Below are 21,386 nucleotides of genomic sequence, written 5' to 3' on the forward strand. Positions count from 1 at the left end.
TCATGTACAGGCAGATGCAATCTGCTTCACTAGGCATTGTGTTCGGCACTAACATTGTGGGCCGAAGGACCCGTTCCTGTGCTGTAGTGCTCTATGTACCATGTGCAATATCTATATTCATTTGAGAACTGATGACCAAGCACTTCTGCCGAATGTCAGATTAACTTTGGAGAAATCCATTAACTCTGAGACACAGCCTGTACATATTATGGGATGGATTCATTTGGCCAAGTTGCAATAAACTAATGTTGAGTAACATTAAAGTAAATCAATTAACAGCTTGCTTCAATCTTCTCTTTAAGTTCCACAAGTCGCCCTGAGCAAGACTCTCTCTCTCTCTCCCTCTCCCTCTCCCTCTCCCTCTCCCCCTCCCTCTCTCCTCTCTCCCTCTCTCTCTCCCTCTCTTCCTCCCCACCCCCCTGCCTGACCTGTTCAGTTTTCCAATATTTTCTGTTATTGTTTCAATGTTTCAGTATTTGCGGCTTTGTGCTTATCAATCACCGAACTGGAACGCACTACTCTGCCATTTCCAAACAACTGGGGCCCAGTGTCAACCAGGTCCCCCTCACCTTAATTTTCCATCTCACACCCACTCTGACCTCTCGTTCTCTTGAGTCTCCCACGATGTTCCAATAAACTGCAATTAAAGCTTAAGGAACAGCATACAGTCTTCTGACTAGGCACATTACCATCCTCATGACTCAACAGTGAATACAACAATTTCAGATAATCACCCTTTCCAGCATTGCATTACAAATTTCTGGCATACACAGATTTTTATTATAATAATAACATATAATTTGCTGCTTCCCCCATTTTTCTTTCTCCAGACCAATGTTTTGTATTTCACACAACCATTGAATGCCCTTTTTCACTTTGCACTCTAATCCCTTTTATTACTCACTCTCTTCTCCTCTCCACTCCATGATAGATCACCCTTTATATTCTCATCTAACTTCCCCCGTTCTCTGATTCTTAAAAACAAATGTTATCTTTAACTTGTTTTGGTTCTGTTGAAAGGTAATGGACCTGAAATGTTAAAGTAAAACTGAAAAATCTGGAAATGCTCAGCAGAGTTCTGAGGAAGGGTCTTCAACTCTGTTTCTCACCCCACAGGTGCTGCCTGACCTGCTGAGTATTTCAAGCTTTTTTTGTCTTTTTATCAGAATTCCAGCATCACATTGCTAAGGATAGCACCAGAGATCCGGATTTTATCCTGACCTCGGCTGCTGTCTGCGTGGAGTTTGCATGATCTCCATGTGACTTTGTGGGTTTCATCTGGGTGCCCCAGTTTCCTCCCACATCACAAAGACATGGGGTTTGTAAGTTAATTGGCCTCCTGTAAATTGCCCAGAGTGTGCAAGGAGTGGATGTGAAAGTGGGATTACATAGAACTAGTGTGATGAATGGTCAGCATGGACTCTGTGGGGCGAAGGGCCTGTTTCCATGTTGTAGCTTTCAATCAATTCAATTAATGAATTATTTTTGTGTAAGCATAGATCAATGTTGTGGAGGTCCAGGCCACATTTTGCATTTAAGCAACATATTTGAGGCATAACAGGAATTGTTTTTATTTTTTGGAGGGAGATAGTAGGTTGTAAAATTAAACTTTAAATTATCACCCTGATGGATAAGGACAATCGGGTAAGTAACATTTCTGTTCCCTGCTAAACAAATTTCACAATTTAAAAAATCTACAATTTACACTATGAAGGAAGATTTGATTTCACTTTTCTTTATCTTGCTTGTTTTAGATACACTTGTTATTAGCTGTCAAACATAGTGTAAATGGCATTAATGTTTGTGTAATTATAAATCTTCTTGCAAGTTATATTGATTCATTTTATTTCAGCATTAGTGAGATTTTCAGCCACGTGGATGGATGCTGGCAATGAGGAAGAGCTGGGGGAACCTTGGTCAGACTCCATCTCTCAGAACACAAGTTTACTTTAGTTATAGTTATAGGTTAATTAGTAAAAGTTAGACAGGTACATGGATAGACAAAAAATGCTGGAGAAACTCAGCGGGAGAGGCAGCATCTCTGGGGAGAAGGAATGGGTGACGTTTCGGTTCGAGATCCTTCTTCACTGATGTTAGGGGAGTGTGTGGGACAGAGATAGAATGGAGTCGGAGACAATAAGACTGGTGGGAGAACTTGGAATGGGGAGGGGATGGAGTGCGAGGGAAAGCAAGGGCTATTTGAAGTTAGAGATGTTCATACTGCTGGGGTGTAAGCTACCCAAGCGAAATATGAGGTGCTGTTACTCCAATTTGTGCTGGCCCTCACTCTGACAATGGAGGAGGCCCAGGACAGAAAGGTCAGATTGGGAACGGGAGGGGGAGTTAAAATGCTGAGCAACCGGGAGATCAGGTAGGTTAACGCAGACTTATTGGAGGTGTTCAGCAAAACGATCACCGAGCCACATATGGATAGGACAGGTTTAGAGGGATATGGATCAAGTGCAGGCAAGTATCACTCTGTGGCTCTATGACTCGAGTGTCATATGTACCAAGGTACATTGAAAAGCTTTATTTGTTGCTTGCTATCCAGTCAGCGGAATGATTACAATCAAGCCATCTACAGTGTACAGAGAGAGAATAAAGGGAATATAGTTTGGAGCATGATAAAGTTCAGTAAAGTCCAATTAAAGATAGTCCAAGGGTCTGCAAGGCGATAGATGATAGGTCAGGACCGATATCTAGATGGTGAGAGAATGTTTCAGTTGCCTGATAGCAGCTGGGACTAAACTATCCCAGAATCTGGAGGTGGCGTTTTTTGTATCTCTCGCCTGATAGGAGAGGGGAACATAAGGGATGTCTGGGGTGAGACTCATCCTTGATTATGCTGGTGACCTTGCTATAATATATCAGAATTCTGTTGACCTGTCAAATCCAGCTGGAATAGTGGGATACAATTATATATAATTAGAGTAGCAGACTCCAGGAACATTCCCTTCCTCAGCTGCGGTGAAGCCCAGCATTTGATTGACAAGGAAAGAACATCATCAGCCCGAAATGATGATCAAATAATTTAGCTTGGCCTCCTCTTGACTTCACCCAATGAATTGAGCCGTGAGGTAGCAAGAAACTACTGTGACCATTGGATACAGCAAAATCTATGGGACCTGACAACATCCCAGTAGCGAGCTACTCCTCTAAAAATATAACACTAGACCCTACCCAACAATATGGAAAATTACCCAGAAAGAAAAAATGGGCTAGATAGGGGCTATATAGACCTAACATTTACATTAATTATCCAATCAATCCAATTAATGAATGTAATTATTCTCCCATCAATCAATAGAAAGATGTTGAAAGGTGTTGTCAACAGTGATTTTCATTATTAATTTCCTACAAATAATCTGCTTCATGATGACTCCTAGGACATCATTATATCCTGGATCGTAGCAGGACTGAGGCTTTATTAGGTGCTGCCCAGACCACATTTGGATCATTGTCAGCAAATTTGGGCTCCATATCTGAGGAAGCATGCGCTGGTTTTGGAGAGGGTCCAGGAAAGCTTTACAAGAACGATCGTGGAGATGATTGGGTTTATGTATGAGGAGCATTTAGCTGGAATTTAGAAGGATGAGGAGGATCTCATTGAATCGTATCAAATAGTGTAGTGCCTAGATGTAGGATGTTTCAAGTAGTGGAAGAGTCTAGGACCAGACAGCACAGCCTCAGAATTAAAGATTGTACCTTTAGAATGGCGATGAGGAGGAATTCCTTTCACCAGAGGGAGGTGAATCTGTAGAAGTCATTGCCACAGCCAACTGTGGCGGCCAAGTCATTGGGTTTTTTTTAAAGTGAAGATTGATAGGATCCTGATTAGTAAGGATGCCAAAGGTTATGGGGAGAAGGCAGGAGAATGGTTTTGAAAACGAAAAATGGATTAGCCGTGATTGAATAGCAGAGTATACTGGATGGGCCGAATAGCCTAACTCTGCTCATATGTCTTATGAACATGACCATAGTCCCGACCTTTACATTAAGTCACCATTTGAATATGTGTGGCAATGGGTAAAACTCAATTCATTGAGAATTATCAAAATAGAAACCTTTCGATAATTGTTGTCATACCTGGGATAAAGAAGCATGGTTGGTGATTCATCATCCCGGGCCCAGAACATTACTGAAAGATTTCCTCAGGCAGTCTTCTTAGCCCAACCATCTAGAGCTATTTCATTAATGACCTTTCTTCAATCACAAGGTCAATGGCAGGAAATGGTTACATAATGTTCAGTTCCAGATGTCAGTCTTCTGGAAGTGAAGGAACTAATGGCTGCAGGCATCAAGACTTAGACAGCATTCAGGTCTGGGCTAATAATTAACAAATAACATTTGTATCTCACAATTACCATCAAATAGCTATTTCCAAAAAGGGATCCACCTCCTCTCAACATTCAGTACTATTACTATCAACAAATTCCCCACCATTAATGACCTGGGTGGATGAGAAGTAAAAGTGATGGTCACCGACCCAACTAGAGAAAGAATGTGAATCATCACTTGACTCATAAAGCTTTTCTACCATCTCAAAGGATAAAGGCAAGATAGTGATGGAAGACTTTCCGAAAATACTCAAATAGCTCGAAACCATTTCAGAAACAGCAGTCTGCTTGGCCAGCATACAGTCACCATCCTAATTATTTGTTCCTTCCTCAAGCAGTGCACCTAAGGCTTCAGTGGAAGCTATGCGCAAAATATCTGCAGTTGTTTTCCATTGACCTCCCAATAATATGGTTTCTTCCACAAAGAAGTATTCAAGTAGCAGGCAGATGAGAACATCATGTCTGTAGGAATCTTCCAAAATGAACCTTACATTAATACCAATTGTATCACTTAAATATGTCACTGTTCTTTTCTTGCCACTGGGTCTAAATCCTGAAAATCATACCTAAGCATGCTGAGAGTATCCTTACAGAATCGTAACCTTAAGTTGATATCTATACTATTACTTAAACTCTCATCTTGATCACTTCTGTTTTTTTTTTAAAATTTGTGCAAAAAAGGTACCCTTTATCGCTTGGATTTTTTCGCTACATTACCCACTGTTCTCCTCTCCTCCAAGCGCACCAAGTTTTCGATCGGTGGAAGATTATAAAAGTTATGATGGTTTAAAAAATCGTGAGATCAGGAGATTTGTCTTCTCGCCTGTCAGTCACCATGAAGGTAATGCCCCTTCCGTCACCCGCTGGAGAATAAAGTCCCAGAGGCGGGGCTGAGTATACAAGTGCTGATTGAGTCCGCAAGAGTGGAGTCAGGAAAGTCGCTTCGTGGTGTCGGGAAAGTCGCTCTGTGTAGTCGGGAAAGTCACTGTGTGGAGTCGGGAAAGTCGCAGTGTGTTGTCGGGAAAGTCGCTGTGTGATCAGGAGCTGCTGTGTGGAGTCGGGAAAGTTGCTTTGTGGTCGGAAGGTGCTGTGTGGTGTCGGGAAAGTTGCTGCGTGGTGTCGGGAAAGTTGCTGTGTGGAGTCGGGAAAGTCGCTGTGTGGTGTCGGGAAAGTCGCTGTGTGGTGCCACGGCTGGTGGCCACTGAGTGGAGTCCCTCCCCCCCCCACACCCCCCACTTCCCCTCCCCCCTTTCCCCCTCCCCCTCTTCTCCACACACACCCCCTTCCCACTTCCTCCCCACACACTTCCCTCCCCCCACACACCCACCCCTCCCTGTACTCCCCCCCCCACCCCCACACACCACCCCTCCCCCCTCACGCCACTCCCTCACCCCCTCATGCTACCCCCTCACCCCCATGCCACACCCTCCCATCCACGCCAACCCTCCCACCCACGCCAACCCTCCCCCCCATGCCACCCCCTCCCTCCCACCCCATGCCACCCCACCCCTTTATCCCCCCACGCCACCCCCTCTCTGCCCCCCACACCACCCCTCCCTCCCCCCAACACCATTCCCTCCCTCGACTCCACGCCACCCCCTCCCTCCCCCCATGCCAGCCCCTCCCACCCCCACACCACCCCCGCTCCCACACCTTGGTGGAATATTGCATTGGGGAATGGGTTGCATTGGGGGACCAGGCCTCCCATGTGCCTGGGACCCAATGGGTCCCACTTAGTCTAGTTACTATTAAAAACAGAGCCATAGGATTTTAGAAATCAATTAGAGCAAGGTTTGTGATTGCTGGGGGCAGATTTTTTATTTCACAGACAAATATAGCAATATTTATGGATTAAACGCTGATTAATCTCTGTGACAAATAACCCACAACCTAACTAGATTGCGCTGGGCTGTAAACGCCTATCCAAGTCTCTAATAACTGGCAACTTGGTTGTGAATACCTCAGTAATAAACAAGGAGAATTTGAATGCACCTGGCAGTAAACCAGAATGCAGGAAGATATTGGTTTAGCCTTCAATTTCACTGGCTTTTACTACTTCTCTAATGTTTTTCCACTTCACTGGAAGTCCACACAGTTTAATTGGTTCAGCAAGCTAGCAATATGACAGGTGCACTCTCTTTACATTCAGCCTGGCTAATGAAAAAAAAACCAAAAAGAAAATATATCCTATATTGGAAGCTGGTCACCTACGTATTTTGCATACATTTTTGCATAAAGTCTTGCATAAATATGTCATAAATTCCCATTAAGGATGGGGTCCAGCTGAAATTTCACAAACTATAAGATATATTACTTTTTAATCTTGTTTTGAATTATTTGGGGAGAAATTAAGCCTTTTCTAAGAGCATACATCAGGGTATTGGGATATAAGGCTTATTGAGGAACAAAGGCACGTGGGAGTAAATCATTTTACTAACAATGATTAGTTGGTAATACAAATCGTCACTGAGGATTTGAATTACCAAACAAACACACCCTCTGGCTTTTGGTTGCAAAATCAAAACAATCAAGTTGGACCAATTTATCTTTTCGAAATAACACACAGCAAACTGTACAATCTGGTTTTTTTTTTTCTTTATAAACTGCAGATGCTGCACATTTGAAATGGAAACAGAAATTGCTGGAATCTCAACTTTTTAATGTTACGTTAAACTGATTACTGTGCTGACTTAGCATCGAATAAATATTCAGTGGACCAGATTTCCCCCTGTACACACTTGCCGTGACAGTTATAACTGACTGCTTAGTCATACATTCCAGCATATCTCCAGGGAATCGTTTTCGACTGAGTCAACTGAGTTGTCATCAATATTAAATTGAAGTCTGACACTCACAAATTCTTACTGTGCATTCAAACAATGTTGCAGTCTATCAGTAAGCAAGGTTAAGGCCTTTTCGCAGTTATCTGGCTCCAATATTGCCAAAGTCACAAGATCACTGTGGAAATCATTGTACAACAGCATAGTGATAGTGGATAAAATATCCATGGCGGTGAATGTGAATGGTATTATGTAGGGACCATATAACCATATAACAATTACAGCACGGAAACAGGCTATCTCGGCCCTTCTAGTCCGTGCCGAACACGTATGCCCCTGTCCCACTTAGGAAACCTGAACGGAAACCTCTGGAGACTTTGCGCCCCACCCAAGGTTTCCGTGCAGTTCCCGGAGGTTGCAGGTGGTTGCCGGAGGTTGCAGGTAGTGGAATCAGGTAGGGAGACTGACAAAAACCCCCGGGAACCTCCGGGAACCGCACGGAAACCTTGGGTGGGGCGCAAAGTCTCCAGCGGATTCCGTTCAGGTTTCCAAAGTGGGACAGGGGCATTACTCTCACCTAGTCCCATCTACCTGCACTCATACCATAACCCTCCATTCCTTTCCCGTCCATATACCTATCCAATTTATTTTTAAATGATAAAATCGAACCTGCCTCCACCACTTCCACTGGAAGCTCATTCCACACAGCTACCACTCTCTGAGTAAGGAAGTTCCCCCTCATGTTACCCCTAAACTTTTGTCCCTTAATTCTCAAATCATGTCCTCTTGTTTGAATCTTCCCTACTCTCAATAGAAAAAGCTCATCCATGTCAACTCTGTCTATCCCTCTCATAATTTTAAAGACCTCTATCAAGCCCCCCACTTAATCTTCTGCGCTGCAAAGAATAAAGACCTATCTTGTTCAACCTTTCCCTGTAACTTAGGTGCTGAAACCCAGGCAACATTCTAGTAAATCTCCTCTGTACTCTCTCTATTTTGTTGACATCTTTCCTATAATTTGGCGACCAAAATTGTACACCATATTCCAGAATTGGCCTCACCAATGCCTTGTACAATTTTAACATTACATCCCAACTTCTATACTCAATGTTCTGATTTATAAAGGCCAGCATACCAAAAGCTTTCTTTACCACCCTATAGATAGTTGAGGCCAGTTCATTGGCTATATTTAAGAGGGAGTTAGATGTGGCCCTTGTGGCTAAAGGGATCAGGGGGTATGGAGAGAAGGCAGGTACAGGATACTGAGTTGGATGATCAGCCATGATCATATTGAATGGCGGTGTAGGCTCGAAGGGCCTACTCCTGCACCTATTTTCTATGTTTCTATGTTTCTATCTACATGAGATTCCACCTTCAGGGAACTATGCACAGTTATTCCTAGATCCCTCTGTTCAACTGAATTCCTCAATCCTCAAATGCTACCATTTACCATGTACGTCCTATTTTGATTTGTCCTGCCAAAATTTAGCAACTCACACTTATCAGCATTAAACTCCATCTGCCATCTTTCAGCCCACTCTTCCAAATGGCCTAAATCTCTCTGTAGACTTTGGAAATCTACTTCATTATCCACAACACCACCTATCTTAGTATCATCAGATCATTGATGTATATGACAAACAACAGCGGAACCAACACAGTTCCCTGAGGCACCCCACTAGTCACCGGCCTCCAACCTGACAAACATTTATCCACCATTACTGTCTGGTATCTCCTATTCAGCCACTGTTGAATCCATCTTGCTACTCCACCATTAATACCAAACAATTGAACCTTCTTAACCAACCTTCCATGTGGAACCTTGTCAAAGGCTTTACTGAAGTCCATATATACGTTTTATAAATCTCTGTAAGAACCTGCATGAGTAAAAGAGGTATTAAAGCTAATTCCATCTTTTAGGATGTTCATAACAAAATGTAATGACAAATACACATGAAGAACAGAATGATTGCTGCAGCCTGTTCTACACAGGGGTTAAGACCATCTTCACATGCAATCAGAAACTTAATGCAAAAGAGATGCTGCATTATGGTCATTAACTGTGCTGAATGCAGCCTCTTCCCAACTGGTGATAATAATCTCATCGCTTGATCATTAGTGCTGTGTGAAAATTGTCCTTTCCTACTCTGCTAATGAGGATAACATAACTAGATTTTTGTTGGGGGATATGCTCCCTCTATTTGATTGTGAAAGCTGGAGTCTGAGATTGGTTAGACGACTCAAAATACTGGCTTACATACGTCAAATGGGTTCAGTGAAGCCTGAGATCAAAGCAAATCACAGAAGGTTTATAAATTTAAAGTAACAGCTTCAGTAATTATTTCAGCCCAGTGGAAGGGAACTGTTCCTGCTAAAAAAACATTAAAATATTTCTGATGGTGCAAAGAATGTTTCTGTGTTTTTGCCTAATTTCATTTCATTGCATTTTCTAAACTCAATCATTTTATCTCTGGCAAATGATATGTTTAACACCACCCCATGTATATCTAGTTCTCAGAGCAGTTTGAAATAATCTGGGTAGTTTTGTGCTCAGATCCTGAACCAATCTTGTCATCTCGAGGGAGACAACATTCTTAGAGGTATTATGAATTTATACAAGTTAAGGTCTTACTGTGTAACTGGGATTCTGCTGGGATTTAAGATGTAGTGGGCTTGGCACAAAAAAGATCTTTGGTTTGCTGTCAGCCTGAAGTGGAAAGTAATTAATTGGAGATAAAGCAATCAAGAAGCCTGCCTTCATTAATATATGTGCAGGAAAGTTTAAGTTCAGCTTTATAAAACATTAGTGAGGCCACACCTAGAACCCCGAGTGCAGTTTTGGTCACCTCAGTATAGAAAGTACATGGTTGTTCTGGAGAGGGTACAGAGGAGATTCACCGGGATATAGCCTGGGTTGGTGTGGCTCAGTTATGAGAAGAGACCTGGTTAGGCTGGCTTTGTTTTCCTGGGAGCTGAAGGGGTGTCTGATAGAATCAGAGAGTCCTGCTGCACGGAAACAGGCCCTCCCGCCCAGCTTGCCGATGCCAACCAAGGTGCCCCATTTACACTAGCCCCACCTGCCTACGTTTGGCCATCAAATCATTTCCTATCCCTACACCTGTCCAAATTTATTTCAAATGTTGTTGGAGTTTTTGCCTCAAATGCCGCCTCTAGTATCTCATTCCATATACCCACCACTCTGTGTGTGAAAATGTTGCCCTTCAGATTTCCATTAAATCTTTCCTCTCTAACCTTGTAATGTTTAAATATTCCAGTCCTTGCCTGCCCAACCTACCCTTATAGCTCAGGCCCGCAGGTTCTGGCAGCATCCTCGGAAATCTTCTATCCAACATTGTTCATACAACAGGGTGACACGAAATGAACACAATACTCCAACTGTGGCTCACCAGTGCCCTGTACAGCTGTAACATAACATCCCAACTCAATATCCTGACTGATGAAAGCCTTCTTGACCACCTTATCAACCTATGACACTAATTTGGTGTATAAAATTATAAGGGGTATGAAGGGCAGTAGATATAGAACAGAACAGTAGAATACAGGAAGAGGCCCTTCGGCCCACGATGTCTCTGCCAAACATGACACCTCTTATCTGCCTGCACATAATCCATATCCCTGTGTATACAGTGCCCTCCATAATGTTTGGGACAAAGACCCATCATTTATTTATTTGCCTCTATACTCCACAATTTGAGATTTGTAATAGAAAAATAAATAAATGATGGGTCTTTGTCCCAAACATTATGGAGGGCACTGTATTTGTGCCAGTCCAAAGTCTCTTGAATGCCACTATCATGTCTGTCTCCACCACCACCCCCAATATCAAGTTCCAGGCACTCATGACTATCTATTTTAAAAAAATCTCCCTGCACATCTCCTTTACACTTTGCCTGTCTCACCTTCCAGGAATGCCCTCCAGTCGTTGACATTTCCATCCTGGGGAATAGTTTCTGACAATTGAAGAATTCTTTCACCTAGAGTCCACTGCCTAAGAGGATGGTGAAGGCTGTAGTATCTAGCTGAGAACTTGAATCACCAAGGTAAAGAAGGTTATGGACCAAGTGCTGATAAATAGGGTATGTATAGATGATAGATGGCAGGAAGGGGAATTAGGGGGTAATAAAGGGAAATATGGTCCAAATATGTGTGTGCATGGAAGGGGAAGGGAAACAGGGGCATGAGAGGGAGGGTAGGCAAAATTACTACTGTAGATGGATAATTTGATGTTCGTACCATTAGGTTGTGAGCTCCCAAAGAAGAATAAGAGGTGATGTTCTTCCAGTTTGTGAGTAGCTTCACTATGGCAATGGAGGAAGCCCAGGACTGAAAGGTCGGTATGGCAATTGGAAGTGGAATTAAAATGGATGGCAACCAGGAGCTTCAGCAGGCCTCAGCAGACAGAGTACGTGTTCAGGGGATGAGTTGCCTAATCTACGCCGATGTAAAGGAAGCATATCAGGAGGACCGAATGTAGTAGACAAGGTTTGAAAAGGTGTGAACATTTGTGTCATTCTCAAGGGCTGGTAGGGTCCCTGGATGGAAGTGAGAGAGGAGCTGCAATGATTGGTGTTACATCTCCTGCAGTTGCAGGGAAAAGTACCAGAGGGAGTGGTCTCTATGAAAAGAGGGTAGGGGTGGAGACAGGAAGATGTAACTGGTGGTGGGATCACAGTGAATGTGGCAGAAATGTCAAAGAATGATGTGTGGAATGCAGAGGCTGATGTGTTATGAAAATGTGCGGATCAGGGGAAATCTATCCAAGTTTCATCTGGGGCAGTGGATGTGAGAGCTGAAGTACAAGACAAGGAGTAGATATGGATGAGGGATCCATCAACAACAATAGCAGGGAAACCACCTTCCTGAAGAAAGAGAATGTCTTACATAGCCTATAGTGGAAAGTGTCATTTTAGGAGCAGATGTAGCAGAGACGGAGGAATTAAGAGTAAGAGATTGTTTTCTTGCAAGAGGAGGAAGTATAGTCAAGCTAACTGTGGGGGTCAGTGGGTTTATAGTGGTTATTAGTTGATAGTCTGTCTCCTGTGACAGAGACAGAGGCCATTCGGACTGTAAACGCCTGTCTCACTAGGGACTAACTCTACTGAACGTTTTTCCTTCCATTATTTATTATGTAAAAGAATATGTGTGTTATGATTGTGTTTATAGTTTGTTTGGTTGTTTGGTTATTTGTCTTTTGCACAAAAGTCCGCGAGCATTGCCACTTTCATTTCACTGCACATCTCGTATGTGTATGTGACAAATAAACTTGACTTGACTTGACTAGAATGAGAAAAGGGAGAGAGGTGTCAAAGATAGTCCAAATGAATCTGATGATAAGGTGGAACTTAGTGGTAAAGTGATGGAATCAATGAGCTCTGCACAGGTGCAGTTGTCGATGTAGCAGAGAATGAATTGGGGGCTGGTACTGGTGCACGTTTGAAACAAGGAGCATTCAACATAAACAACAAAACAACAGCAGTTGCTGGGGCCCAAAGAGGAGTTGATAAATTTGAAGATAAAATGTAGAAACATGGAACTGCAGATGCTGGTTTACAAAAAAGGTCACAAAGTGCTGGAGAAGCTCAACGTATCAGGCAGCATCTCTGGAGAACATGGAACATGGTTACTCAAGTACTCTGTTTTTAAGGTTGAGGACAAGTCCTGCCAGTTGGAGGAGTGTGTTAATAGAGGGGAGTTGAGTGGGTCTCTGTTCAAGGAAGAACTGGAAGGACCTGAGACCTTCCTGATGGGGAAATGAAAGTGTACAGTAAATGGATGTCCTTGGTAAAGATGTGGTGATAGCTAAAAGGAATTGGAAGTTACTAAAGCGGTAAAGAGCTTGTGTTGTAGATCTTGGATGTAGGTTGGAAGGGACTGGACAAGAAACGACAATGCATTTGACAGGGCAGTCCTGCTTGTGGATTTTGTTTATCTATCCTGACTTCCAGTACAATTTGGTCTACCTGAAGTATGTTATCTTTTTAAAATGCAGAATGGTAAGCTGCATAATTAATTGAGCACAAGAAATTTACGAAGTAGAAAGTGGTTAAAAATATGAAGTCTTATCTATAGCTACAGTTATTACTTAGAATGGTCAATATGAGTGAAAATTAAAGGAAATATAAAAAAACAATGACCAAAATCTAACTATCAGCTGTTTAGCACTAGTTACAGACAGCAGATACATTCCAAAGTTATCGTAATGAGAGAAGCAAAATTAAAAAGCCCAAGGATGTTTATTTGTTTAAGAAAATATGCTGCATCTATGACATCTATAGCAAAGAAACGAAGTCACATTTATTTTATTTTGTGGCTACCATGGTGGAACACAACAGCACGTCTTTAAAATTAAAAATATATGTTCAATATAAATGTAATCCAATTCAGCATTTTGTCCTGCATTATTCATAGATAGCATATACTTTTATACTCAAATTTCTTCATATCTGAGTTTTTGTGCCATAATTTCCCATAACTAGAATCCTCTTGCTTTTGAAAATTTCAGTTTGTAGTCTAATGAGAGCAGAGGCAGCACCAACATAGTTGCTTAGCACTGCAGCAAACGTAGATTCATGCTGGATTTCTTGGTGTGTCAGCTTTTTACGTTATTCAAAGCGACTAAGCAATGGAAGCTAAATGTCTGTGTTCCCAATACAGCTTTTCTGCAGCTTGCATTTGATAGTCCAAGCCTCTGGTCTTTATTTTATCAACAGACTCCTGTCAATTAACTTAAAATATATTTGATTTCATTATGCACTGTACAAAGAATACGTTCTGTCACTTTAAACTGAAAAACATAGAAACATAGAAAATTAGGTGCAGGAGTAGGCCATTTGGTCCTTCGAGTCAGCACTGCCATTCAATATGATCATGGCTGATCATCTAAAATCTGTCCCCCGTTCCTGCTTTTTCCTATATTCCTTGATTCCTTTAACCCTAAGAGCTAGATTTAACTCTCTTTTGAAAACATCCAGTGAATTGGCTAAGACTGCCTTCTGTGGCATTTGTAGCATTCACAAGTGATCATTATGATTTTATTAAAAACAATTACATTTATAGGCTGGTCTCCGCTTGGTCTCCTTTACATTGGGGAGACCAAGTGTGGACTAAGTGACTGTTTCTCCAACAATTGAGCTCAGACCACCAAGGCCTGCTGAATCTCTCAGTTTCTAACCATTTAACTCCCCTTTCCCATTCCTATACTGACCTTTCAGTCCATTGCCAGAGTAAGGCCACATGCAAACTGGAGGATCAGAACATCATGTTCTGCTTGGACAACTAACTAATGGTCTGAATATTGAATTCTCCAATTTCAAGTAACTAATCTACTCAAGAGTCCAGAGTGTTTTATTGTCATATGTCCCAGATAGAACAATGAAATTCTTACTTGCTGCAGCACAAGAGAATATGTAAACATAGTACATAAACGAGAGAAAAAAAGTTCAGTGTGTATATATACAAATACATACATACTCACAAAACAAACAATTATAGTGCAATAATAATAAGTCTGTTGTCTCCTAACAACTCGCTCCTTTCCCCCCCCCCCCCCCCCCCCTTACCTTCTCTGTGTTCCACCTAGATTCACACTAATTTCCCTCCTTCCCCTTACCCCTGTCTCCTTCTACCTACATTCCTTACTCAGACTTCACAATTTGCACATCTTCTACCCTTATCTCATAATCTTATGGGCAATTGTTCAGGCGACTGTCAAGTTGAAAAACCGGCAACTGGAACGGCGACTGTCAGAGTGGAACACACACACACATCGCTTCCTTCATCAGCCCATTGTGCAGGCGGGGGACATGTCAAACGGGGGAGAATGGCTAAGTGAAATTCACACGGTGCACAGCCAAGGTGATACAGACACACACCACGATGAATATGAAGTTTGCCGCTGTAATTAAGACGGCTAAAGCACAGTGTACAGTAAGTCTTTTAAAAGAGGGGGAGAGAGGGGGGAGAAAGAGTGGCGACAACTTTTAAGAAGCCAGAGATACACGGCTGTGAAGTTCGGCGGACATTTTACATTACCGGTCGATTATCGTTGGTTCTGAAAATGACTGCTTACGGTTTTTTTTCCCAATGAGCCAATGAAATTCACCGGTCAGCATCGGCTACAACCTACGAGGACCTCCGAGAATCTTCGACCTCCTGGCAACCCACCGGGACCTCCGGGCGACCCACCTACGGCACGAGAATTCTCGCTACTCTTCATGGCGGCTTTATTCTTCAGTAAATTTTCAACGTTGAAAGATTTGCGGCGAGCATAATGAAGCCGCAACTAGTTCCCCTAGTTTGCGTAGTCTCCTGCAGTCGCCTAAAAAGTTGCCTAAGTGGGACAGGCCCGTTAGTCTCTTCATCTCTGACTTTTTGCCCAATTGTGCACCTATTGAAAACCCTATTCACCTGTACCCACCTATCATTTTCCAGGATAGACACAAAATGCTGGAGTAAATCAGGAGGACAGGCAGCATCTCTGGAGAGAAGGTATGGGTGACGTTTCGGGTCGAGACCCTTCTTCACTATCCAGGAATCACTTTCCAGGCTGTCCTGCCCCCGCCTCTCTTCCAGCTTTTCTGAAGACATAAAAAATCACCTATCCATGTTCTCCAGAAATGCTGCCTGAACCGCTGAGTTACTTCAGCATTTTTTGTTTATTTTCTCATTTTATTTCAGACTTGCACCATCTGCAGTTTTATTTTTCCACTTGGTGAGGGTAGTCTCAGTGTTTAAAAACACTGGGCTGTAACTGTTAGTTTGGAAACAGTTTGGCTCAGCCACAATGTGTAGGAAAGAACTGCAGATGCTTGTTTATACCGAAAATAGGCACAAAATGCTGGAGTAACTCATCCGCTCTGGCAACATCTGTGGAGAAAAGGAATAGTGACATTTCGGATTTTAAGCCTTCCTCTAGACTTTAGACCAAAAACGTTACCTATTCCTTTGCTCCAGAGATGCTGCCTGACCGGATGAGTTATTCCAGCATTTTGTGCCAATCTTCGGTATAAACAAGCATCTGCAGTTCTTCCCTACACATTGTGGCTGAGCCAAACTGTTTCCAAACTAAGAAGTGATCAAACCTGATTATAACCACAATGTTACACGACCTCTGGCTGAGTTCTGCCTCCAATACCACCTTTTGCTAAGAAACAATATGTGCAATCATCAAAGGAATAAACCATGGACAGCATAAGACAAACTAAAAACAAACAGCCTCTTAATATTGCAGGAATTTTGATGTAGTAATCATTTCAAATGACAAAAGGCAATAATTTGGGATTTGATTGCCTATTGCTGTCTTTTACAGAACAGCAGTCAGTGAATTCAATCAATCAATCAATCAATCAATCAATCAATCAATCAATCAATCAATCGATCAATCAATCAGATTTATTCATCACATACACAATAAAGTGCAGTGAAATGAACTTGCCAGCAGTGGAACAATAAAAAAGAACACACAATACACAATAAAAATTGAACACAAACATCCACCACCACATTCTTCACTGTGGTGGAAGACACGAAGTATAGTCAGTCCTCCTCCATTTTCCCCCGTGGTCGGGGCCATAATCTCCGCGGCCGCCACTGCGGGCGGCCAGATGACAGGCCCTCTCGTCTGGAGGGTAAGTCCTGAATCGGTGCTTCCCAACCGAGACCGCAGCTTCAGGATAACGTAGGCCATAGGCTGGCGGTCGGAGCTCTTCTCCAGGGATTCCTGGCGAGGAATCCCGCTCTGGAAGGTCTCCGGCGCATCCGCGTCTAGAAGCTCTGCAGTCCGCGGCTTCAAGATGTTGAAGGCCGCGGGCCGGCGGGTCGGAGCTCTTCTCCTCCGGGGGTCCCCAATGAGGGATCTCAGGCTCCAGATACCGCGTCCACGGCTAGAAGCTCTGCAGTCCACGGCTTCAAGGTGTTGTAGGCCGCGGGCCGGCGGGTCGGAGCTCTTCTCCTCCAGGGGTCCCCAACAAGGGATCCCAGGCTCCGGACGCCGCGCCCGCGGCTAAACGCTCCGCAGGCCTTCTGACAGAACAGTCCGTGGGCCAGCGATCGGAATAAGTTCATGCTGCGCCCGCTGCTGAAGCTCCGGGCCCGACTCCGGGAAATGCCGCACCAATCCTTAGTGTTAAGCCGCGTGGGAGGTGACATGGAAAAAGTCACCTCTCCGTGGAGGAGGCGACCAAAAGCGGTTTCCCCCTCACCCCCTTACACCAACCCACACACAAGACACACTGAGAGACATCGAGTTCATCATTGAGGGGTCTCCTTGTTCACCCATCCTCCATTGTTAATAGATTATATTTATTTTTACTTGTCAACTTACTGTTGGACTAGATTGTTATCTCTATCCTAATAGACAGGGCATTGCACCAATGACCCCTTCAAAATCTGCCATAGAGATTCCACATGGTTTGGAAACAGCACTGAAGTTGATGAAGAGGCTATTAATTGGATCTACACCATAACAATAGACAACATCAGTGGCTGGCAGTGGACCCAGATCACTGGAGTCGTGAGGCAGCATCTCTACTATTTCAACAATAGTGGTGCCCTATTCCCAAATTCCACCCGCACCACCCCTCCCTCCCCTTCCCCCTGCTTTTAGATTAATAGAGTCACACAGCGTGCAAACAGGCTCTTCGACTGAACGTGCCCAAGCTGACCAACAAGATTCAAGAGATTCAAGAGAGTTTATTGAATCCATCTCCATCTCCATCATGCTCCATCTGCACCTCCCACCTGCCTGCATTTGGCCCGTGTCTTTCTAAGGATTTTAGAATAACGGGTAAGCCATTCGGAGATGAGGAAACGTTTTTTCACACTGAGAGTTATGAGTCTGTGGAATTCTCTGCCTCAGGGGGCAGTGGATGCCGATTCTCTGGATACTTTCAAGAGAGAGCTAGATAGGGCTCTTAAAGATAGCAGAGTCAGGGGATATATGGAGAAGGCAGGAATGGAGTACTGATTGTGGATGATCAGCCATGATCACATTGAATGGCAGTGCTGGTTAGAAGGGCTGATTGGCCTACTCTTGCATCTGTTGTCCATTATCTAAATCTATCCTATCCATTTTTCTTCCTCTTCTTCCATTTTTGTTTTATATTCTTCCATTTCAAATAATGATGGGATTACTGAGCATATGTCCTTGCAAGAAATCCGCAAGGAGCACATTTCACCACGTGCCTCGCCGACATTGCAGACATTCACCAAGATCATATGAGGTCCCTTTATTAGGATGTGAGTTGTTGGTGTTCACACAGCCAGGATAAGCTTACTATCAAACCTGATATGTGGGAATAATTGGGGAAGTATTTGGCACTAAATTGAAGGCTCTCAGATGGAGATCCATGCCCCTAATGAAAAATAAGTAGGCCATGATGACTACTCATCTGAGATGACACCAGGTGGCACTCTTAGTGCAGTTATTCTCAGTGAAGTAAGGATGTAGCAAGGGAGATTATAGACTTGGTGAAATGAATGAGGTTGGAAGGGCATTGCAAAATAAACTGCGGAACTGCACAATTACAGCATCAGATATATGTCTAAATAATCTATAACCGAGAAGTGTTTCTGCTTAGAAATAAAAATTATATATAAATGTGAAAGTGGCATAACTACAGTGATAAAAAATAACACTGGATTTTATTGTGTAGCCATTTTATTTTACTAAATAATAAGGAAAGATTTCCATGATAGCTATTTTCAGCAAGATCATTAAAAAATATTTAACAATGAGAAGTATTTCTGTTCATTATTATTTATTGATTTAATTGAAGTGACTGATGTCTGGTTGTTCCCTAGGGAATCAGCAGGCCCATATCTCTACACTACTGGGATATCTGTGCAGGTTCAGATACCAGTGACTTTAACTTCCCATTCCTCTGCTGGATTCATCATTAAGCCCAGTGAGCATCTCTGGCTTGGTGGAGAGACAATTGGAGGTGCATTGTAAACAATTCATCAGGTTAACACCACCTCGCCCAGAAATCTGAAATAGGATCTGGAAACTCTGGAAATGCTCAGCAGGTCGGCGGCATCTCTGGGAGGAGAAACTGGTTGATGTTCTTCACCAGAATTCTTCCCACAAATGCTCATTGTTATTAAACTTGACCTGACTGGTTCACTTTCCTCAGTTGTTGGCTTATCTCTTGACCAGCTCCAGCCTATTCTGTTTATATTTAAGGTAGAGAGGCAATTTAAAAATCTTTATTCAGACTTTATCGCACTAAATGTTATAAACTTTATCCTGGATCTGTACACTGTGAACGGCTTGATTATAATCATGTATGGTCATTTATAATCAAAATGATTTGATTATAAGAGCAGGATTATAAGCAAAAGGATTTGAGTTTAAGAGCAGGGAGGTTCTACTGCAGTTGTACAGGGTCTTGGTGAGACCACACCTGGAGTATTGTGTACAGTTTTGGTCTCCTAATCTGAGGAAAGACATTCTTGCCATAGAGGGAGTACAGAGAAGGTTCGCCAGACTGATTCCTGGGATGGCAGGACTTTCATGTGAAGAAAGACTGGATAGACTCGGTTTGTACTCGCTAGAATTTAGAAGATTGAAGGGGGATCTTATAGAAACTTACAAAATTCTTAAGGGGTTGGACAGGCTAGATGCAGGAAGATTATTCCCGATGTTGGGGAAGTCCAGAACAAGAGGTCACAGTTTAAGGATAAGGGGGAAGTCTTTTAGGACCAAGATGAGAAAATCATTTTTCACACAGAGAGTGGTGAATCTGTGGAATTCTCTGCCACAGAAGGTAGTTGAGGCCAGTTCATTGGCTATATTTAAGAGGGAGTTAGATGTGGCTAAAGGGATCAGGGGGTATGGAGAGAAGGCAGGTACAGGATACTGAGTTGGATGATCAGCCATGATCATATTGAATGGCGGTGCAGGCTCGTAGGGCCGAATGGCCTACTCCTGCACCTATTTTCTATGTTTCTATAATCGCTGACTGGATCGCATGGAACAAAAAAGCCTTTCATTGTACCTCGGTACAACGTGACAATATAATAAACTAAACTAAACTAAACTAAACTAAACTAAACTCACCAGCAAAGGTGATCAAACAAAAACTGCTGCAGTAAGTGACATAGCATTGTATCATATTTTAGGAGTAGATTATTAGCAATTTGATGCATGACGGCTCTTTTTTACATATCTTACAATAATAATGATGCAAAGTCAATACAAAATTGACTCCAATGTTTATTTCAGGAACATCTGATTAAATTTAAATCATATGGCTCACTGCTTCAACATGAAAGTAGAGTGAAAATCGCTTCAGAGCAATCTCATTTAAAAACGAGATGACATATGATCCCTGCCAGGACCAATCGTTCACCAAATGTTGATTACTTCGGCTAAGGGTTTGCATTCTGCTCTTATCAATATCAGTGTTCTTAATCAATTTCACTATTTTTTGGCATGGTATTAATCCCTGCATCTCCCAATGCATAACTGAACGGTGTGGTTCTTCAATCTTTAAGGCAGAAAAGATGAAAGATAAAAAGATGAATTAGGAAAGAATTGTGTTATATTTTAATGAGTGTTACCTGTTACCCGCAGTTTGTCAACTCCAATAGCAATTTCATTTTCATCTGCAGAAAATAACACCTTCTTGCCATCTCCTGCTTTTACTTCAAATCTTCTGCACTGGGCCTCTACAGCATTAGAACCTGGAATAAGATAAGGAAAATAAAGCACATTTTGTCTTTTAGAAGCTTCATTGGCAAAGAGTAACAAAAAGTAAAAACATCTTCAAATGCTCTTCTGGAACTATTCATTTTCATTTACACCTGTGTAATTTTAAAACAACTGAAAACCTGTAATGAAATTCATAAAATCTTCTGAACTCAGTCATAGAGCTAGATAGCTCAGAAGGAGGCCCTTCGACCCAATTCTTCCATGCCAACCAAACCAACCTAGTCTCACTTGCCTGCACCTAACCGATATCCCTCCAACATGCTGGAGACACAAAATGCTGGCGTAACTCAGCAGACAGGCAACATCCCTGGAGAGAAGGATGTTTCGGGTCCAGACCCTTCTTCAAGCCTTATCCCTTCAAACCTTTCCTATCCATGTACCTGTCCAAGTGTTCTTTAAATGTCACAATTGTACCTGCTTTCCCCTGTACTTCTGGTAGTTGATTCCTTGTACGCACCACACTTATTAAATCTATCATTATTGGTGTTTTTCTTATCCTAATCTAAATGCAGTGATGAATTTCATTTGTAATTGCCT

At 42.6% G+C, this 21,386-nt stretch overlaps 1 protein-coding gene across 1 annotated transcript in view; it reads right to left on the minus strand.

Moving 5' to 3' along the window:
* Positions 1-21,386, minus strand: part of sgcz (sarcoglycan zeta) — a 220,120-nt gene that overhangs the window by 69,618 nt on the left and 129,116 nt on the right. The window contains exon 4 of the mRNA XM_033034510.1: positions 20,699-20,821. Coding sequence (XP_032890401.1) covers positions 20,699-20,821 — 123 coding nt within the window. The remainder of the gene's footprint in view (positions 1-20,698; positions 20,822-21,386) is intronic.

The sequence above is a fragment of the Amblyraja radiata genome, chromosome 1, assembly GCF_010909765.2.
Source record: "Amblyraja radiata isolate CabotCenter1 chromosome 1, sAmbRad1.1.pri, whole genome shotgun sequence".
In the NCBI taxonomy this organism is placed as follows: Eukaryota; Metazoa; Chordata; class Chondrichthyes; order Rajiformes; family Rajidae; genus Amblyraja; species Amblyraja radiata.